Here is a 6,630-nt window from a genome sequence, read left to right on the forward strand (position 1 = left end):
CTCTGCTCCTTACCCTTCCTGTACCACAGTGCAGATGGCCTCACCTTTGGACTCCCTGTGCCCATGTGACCCTCACCCATTTATACACCAGCAACAAATGCTTCAGGCCTGTAATGAGGGGCAGAGCTGCTCTTGTTTCACTGTCTCTGAGCTCAGAGCTATATCACAAGCCTACAATTCTTTCAGTAAAGCTCAACACTCCCTGGCCAGGCCCTCTTCAGCAGACATGCCCAGCCCCTCTTCAGCTCGCACCCCTAACCTGTTTGAGGGTAGGCACAAGCAGGGGCATCAGTTTATGACATCAGGAACCTGCTCCACAGCCTGTGCTTCATTCTTTGCTCTCTACAGCTGTTTCTCAAACCTACAGCCCAGTACAGCTTCCATAGCACGGCCTGGGGCCTCAACAGAATCCCAGTAGGCCACACCAGTCCCCTTACACCTTCTGAGCCCCAGCAGCTCATCCCCTCTATCTCACAGGTAGCACTGCTCTNTGAGGACAGAGGCTCCACCCTGCACTCCCATTGGAGCCAGATCATCTTTGAATGTCAAAGGACTTCAGACAGGAGCAGGCAAGGCAGCAGGCAGAGAGGCTGATGGGTAGGCAACTCCTAAGAAACAGTCAGGAAGTGCACANGGCACTCAGAACGAATGCCAACTTCACTCTCTTCTGAATGGCCACNGCCAGCATCTTCTGTGAGGACATGGAGGGACTAGTACCATTGTGTGCTGCTGAAGGGAAGGTGAATGGTGTGGCCACTGAGGAAACAGCTCAGCCACGCCCTCCCCAAGCCCCCCAAATTTCTGTAGTATGCCAAGCATCGACTCAACTAACACACAAGGCAACATCGCTCCCAACAGCCAGAAGGCGGGGCTGGAGCATGCACTACCCGAGTAAACAAACTGCGGCCTCTCAGGCAGGCAGCACAGTTTTAAGGAAGGAGAGGCTGGCAGGATGACTCAGAGGTAAGAGTAAAGGTCTGGTGTGACTCCCCAACACGGCTGGAGGCAGGACCTGCTCCCTAACAGAGGACTCACCCTCAGGCTGGGNCCCTACTTTCTCTTCTGTGCTTTCCACTTATTTAAAGCAGCCCTATGCTTTGGTCCTTACACNTCAATATCTTTCAAAATCCCTTCATTGGCTTTCTACTACTACTGCTCAAAATCTCTGCTTCTATGTCTTCTCTCCTCAGCTCTAAATCCTATTCATCTTTCTTCAGTTTTAACTTTGTAAATACTGTGTATTTGGCTTTTATTTACAGCACATTTTTTGGTGACTTCTTTTGCCTGAAGTACACAGACACANTTATTGTTGTGTGTCNACCACCAGTCTCCACTTCACAACTTGTTTATTATGGCAGGGCATGGCACACCTGTGAGTGGGTCCTGACTCCCNTTCTCTGCTTTGGTGTGCATTAGATTTGAGGAACACTTCTACAACCTTGTATTTTAACTGTCCTGCATTTACATCATTTTCCCCACAGCTTTTTGCTCTTGGTCTTTTAGTACATGTTTGACTGTGCGCTCTCATCTCTTCTTCACAGTATACACATACCACAGCTTGCCCCCAAGGATACTGTTAACCGCCAAGCCTATGGTGAAGTGCACCAGCATGGAAGCCACCTGTCTCCAATCCTTCCACATCCTAAGCCTTAGCAGACTGAGCCCACTCTACTGAAGATCTTCATGGGAGAGAATACCAATTGTTCTACTGTAAGGCACCAGACCACCAGGAAGACAAGGAGGATGCTTCATGCACCTGGAATAGACTGCTTCTCCACGACAATATCCAAGCACCGCAGCTGTCTCAGGGTAGATAGCCTGGAATTTCAAGAGGTGGCGCTTCAGGGCATACAGAGGGTGGTTCTTGTATGTGCTGATGGAGGTGGGCAAAGGCTGATCCAGGTGCTTTGCCTGAAACTGCAAAGGCCAAACACAGTGGTAAGCATGCTTCTGACAAGGAAGGGGTTATGAATGGACCGCTAGATATGAACCTGCTCTGACGACAGTGGAGCCCAGACCAATCAGCAACTTGGTGACACTGCCAGTCACTGTGGCCATGAGGTGCACCGAGGAAAGCCAGGAAGTACTAGTAACTGTAATGTGCACCTACATCAGAAAGGCACCTGCCTCCAATCTCCAACATCCTAAGCCTTAACAATTAACAGACCAAGCCCACTCTACTCAAGATCTTCATGGGAGAGAATACCAATTTTTCTACTGTAAGGCCTAACCTCAATGACATTGCCATCTTATAGTAAAAGCAGGCTTGACTGGCTTAAGCAACCACCCTACAGCTTTTCTGAAATTCATACAAGTCTTGTACTTCAGTAAGAACTTTGGGTTATCAGTTATCAGTAGTAAATCCCACTGCTATGAGGCAAATCCTGTTTCCCAAGCTGACTTAATTTTCTCTTGGCATCCCTCTGAAACACCAAGAGGCTCCTACAGACTGGCACCATTGTGTTGGTTGGATTTTGTTGTTGTTGTTGCTTTATGTTGTTTTTTCCAACTTGACACAAACCTAGACATATCTAGGAAGGNAGATCTCAACTGAGGAACTGCCTCCATCAGACTGGCCTATGGACATGTCTGTGGGGCATTTTCTTGATTTTTTTCTTCTTTTTTTTGTTTTTTTTGAGGCAGGGTTTCTCTGTGTAGCTCTGGCTGTCCTGGAACTCACTTTGTAGACCAGACTGGCCTTGAACTCAGAGATCCACCTGCCTCTGCCTCCCAAGNGCTGGGATTAAAGGCGTGTGCCACCATGCCCGGCTCACTTTCTTGATTGTTGATTGATGTAGGAGGCCCAGCCCACTGTAGGCAATGCCACCCCTTAGCAGGTGATCCCAGAAGGTATAAAGGTAGCTGAGTGTGAACGTGGAGACCAAGTCCGTAAGCATCTTTCCTCCATGTTCCTGTCTCTGCTCCTGCTTGAGTTCCTGCCCTCAAGGATGGACTGTGATGGGGATGTGTAAGCCAAATGTTTGTGTGATAATTAAACGCAATCAAATAAATAGAAAAGTATGTCTTCCTATGGCTTATATAAATATATTCAGAAATACAGAGTTAAGCCACACTAAAATCTCTACATACTGCTGGGCATAGTCATGAGCAGAAAAGGATAGTCTGATTCCTGCCCAACATTGAGTCTGTGCAGCCAGTGTCTTACCTCCTGGTCTTCCTTCTTCTCCCTCTCCGTAAGTAGGCTTCGATAGGGTCTCAAGGTCTCAGCCCACCACTCAGCGTCAACCCGGCACTTGCGGGTTGTGGTCATCCAGGCTGGGTCATACCTCTGAGTGACATCTCGGACCCAGCCATCACTGTCAATGCCTACAACATAGGTCATGGGTTTGGTGGCATATTTGTAACAGGCCACAGGCTGGCCCACCACACCGTGCACACAGTCCACACACACCCACTTTGCCTGTGGCTCACAGTACACCTCCAGCCACTGGTCTACACCAGCAGGTTTCCTATCTGCCATCTCTTCAGCACCACTGGAAACCTTCTTGCCTCTCTTACAGCCTGAAGAGCTTGAAGATGCCTCTGGAAAGCTTGATGGCTCACACTGGCTTCCGCGTTGGGTCTTGGAAGCACTCTTAGACCCAGCCTTTGTCCTCTGAGGAGCTGAGGCCCTCTTCTGCTTGCGAGGGCCAGGCTCACAATCCTCATCAGAGGAACGTTGGCCCTCCCCACTGGACAGTTCAAAGTCAGAGCCGCTGCCTGCCCCATCGCTCTCACTCTCCTCTTTGTATGACACCTTGGCNGTCACACGCCGCTTCCGGGCATGTGGACGGCCCTGGACTTCCTGCTCGGCCTCCTCTCCCTCACTGCAGGAAGGCTTCCTCCGCTGCCTGCTACCCGCAGTGCCCGTGCCTCTCTTCCCCCTGGCGGTTGCCTTGCCTCTGCCCTCAGACAAGGTTTCTTCTTGTTTGATTCTCCTGCTGGTCGTGGGTTTGTTGTGGCTTTCTGGACTGTTGCTAGAGAGTTCTGAAGAACCTCCAGGACCCTCTACAGATGTCTCCTTGGAAGNCTTCCTCCCCTGAAACAGTAAGAAATGTTGGCACACCTGAGTACGGTACTATATGGCTGTAATTCTACTTGGGAGGAAGAGGCAGGCTGATCAGGAGTTNAAGGTCATTCTGAACTACAGAGAGTCTGAGGCAAGAATCCTGGCTACATGAGACTGTCTCTCAAAAAACAGAGTGGAGAAGAGGGAGGGAGAGATATATTAATTTTGCTGTTCTCTTGTCTTCTTTGTTCTGTGAGGACAGCTGTGGCTAAACTATAATCATCAACCTCCATTATTGCCAGGCATGGGATGATGACGCCCCAGTGAGGCGCACTGAGCTCCTTCCTCACATATGCAAACCCATCAGTCCTCCATGGTGGTCATGAGGATAGCTGACCGTCTACCTGGTTCACAGGCTAGAAACAATAGCTGGGAGCCAGCACTCGCTCAGATGGCTCTGTGAACACTGAGCTCAGGGTGCTAGACACCTACCTGTGTGTCCATCTCNTCTAATACAGAGGATTGTGCAAGCAGGCACAAAGGGGCTCAGGCTGCATGAATATCTACTCTTAAAAATATGACCCTGTTCGGCTGGCAAGATAGTTCAGTGGGTAAAGGCACCTGCTGCCAAGCCTGACAATGGGANGTCAATCCCTGGAACTCACACTGTGGAAGACAAGAGCTACCTTTCTGNTTTTGATCTCCACAAGGGTCACGGTACACACTCAAATGTAAGGTAAATATAATAAAAAAAAAATAGATTTCCTCACTCTTCTCTAGTGGCAATTCCGTCCCTCTAGATGCCCCAAGGACCTCACCTTCGACACAGTTGACTTCAGTGGAATGGGCTGCAGAGACAAGACCAGCCGGGTGAGCAGCTGCAGAGCCCGAAGAATCAGAAGAAATATCTATAATACGGTGATAAGAGAAAACATATTTAACTGAACAGTGTGAGGAAGCTAATCCAATGGGATGGGNGAGCATGAAAACCACCCCAGGACAGGACACCAGCCCTCGGGAGACTGTTGTAAGTGATGNTGCAGAGACTCAGCTCNCAGGACAGGATCCTAAGAAGGACTACACATAATGTAATGTAATGTAATACAAACTACTGGCACACTTGACAGCACCAGTCACACAGTCTCTTCCTGCTTATATACCTTCTCATTGCCCTGTAGGCAAGTGTCATGTGTGCAATTAAAAGAACATAAAATGACCAATGAATGACTGACTGCAATTAAAATGTACAAGAAGTGTGGATAAGAGAATACTGTGGGGCACACTGGGACACACTATAGCTTCCATGACAAGATGTTTTTCTTTTTTNTTTTGCAGGGGAGGTTGCAAAGGTGGAGGGCAGGTAAAAAGGGATGGGGAGACAAGTGGGACTGGGATACATGTTGTGAAATTCACAAAGAATCAATAAAAAGTTAAATAAAGCAAACAAACAAACAAACAAACGCATCATATAAAACAGCAGTCACGTGGTACTGGTACATACCCCCCAATCCCAGCACCCAGGAGGTTGAAGCAGAAGTGATGATTTTGGACCATCTTGAGATACATATGTAAAAGACCCTGTCTGAAAAAGGGGCTGAAGGAAGCAGCTCAGTGGTAGAGCACGCTTACCACACTCAAGTCCCTGGCTCTGACCCCTGGCAGCTCCCTGCAGAACTGTACTGATCACCAAAATGCAACAATCTGAAGGAAACAAAGGGACTCGACAATTGAGTGCAGCGTGGTGCCCTGGACAGGCAGAGGCAGGGCGGGCACAGCGGAGGAAGGGCTTTACAACTCTGTGCAGGAAAAGCCACGAGTGTTCAGTGCTTACTGAGCTCCTCTGTAGGAGCTTGGAAGATGACAATATTGAGGGTGATACAAAAGACAGAGGCCTGACTGGTGAGATTTTAGAGGGAAGTTTAAAGACTCTATCAGGGCTATTCGTTATTTTGAATTAAGATCCTGTGGTTCTGGTTAGCTGGGGCTGAAGAATCAGCTGTGATTATCAAGATAGCAGAGCTACTAACGTGAAACATTTGCTTTGCTGAGACAANGGTGCTGGTTATCAGAAGGTAAGAAATTGGCAATGATTGAGAAGAGACCAGCATCACCAAGGAAAAATCTAGACATGTTTCCTCAGGGTGAGTACACACAAGCTGTGTGTCTTTCAGAGATGGTCAAGGTTGTACCTCACACCGGCAGCCGAACTTGGTAATGAAAAGTCACNCAATTGGTACTGGTTTTGAAGGCATGCAGGGGCCACAGAGAGCAGCTGAGTCTTGGCACTATGAGAGGCCAGGAGAGGCATTGGTGAAAGTGCAGCCTCCGTCACATTTTAAAGGGCCAGGACTGAAGAAGTCATGCAAAGACCTTGAGGCTGGGCACCACAAAGAGAGCCTTTGAGAGGCTATTGGTGAAAGTGCAGCCCAGTTGAGGTAGAGAGCCCCAACACTGAAGAGATGCCAGTACCATGGGATAACCATCAAGAACAGCAGGAGAGGTGAGGTGGAGCCAGTCACAGCCCCAAAGATAAACTGTGTGCGGCAGAGGGCAGAACTGGAGAAGGGACTCAAGCCTCTTGGAAGAGCCAGTAAGATAAAGAGTGATCCCAGGTAACTGGA

At 48.8% G+C, this 6,630-nt stretch overlaps 1 protein-coding gene across 1 annotated transcript in view; it reads right to left on the minus strand.

The window, feature by feature from the left end:
- Xpc (XPC complex subunit, DNA damage recognition and repair factor) overlaps positions 1-6,630 on the minus strand; it is a 21,094-nt gene that overhangs the window by 6,504 nt on the left and 7,960 nt on the right. Inside the window, exons 7-9 of the mRNA XM_029478235.1 lie at positions 4,828-4,917; positions 3,167-4,039; positions 1,698-1,917 (exon numbers count right to left, since the gene is read on the minus strand). Of these exons, the coding sequence (XP_029334095.1) occupies positions 1,698-1,917; positions 3,167-4,039; positions 4,828-4,917 (1,183 nt within the window). The remainder of the gene's footprint in view (positions 1-1,697; positions 1,918-3,166; positions 4,040-4,827; positions 4,918-6,630) is intronic.

Source organism: Mus caroli, chromosome 6, assembly GCF_900094665.2.
Source record: "Mus caroli chromosome 6, CAROLI_EIJ_v1.1, whole genome shotgun sequence".
Classification (NCBI taxonomy): domain Eukaryota; kingdom Metazoa; phylum Chordata; class Mammalia; order Rodentia; family Muridae; genus Mus; species Mus caroli.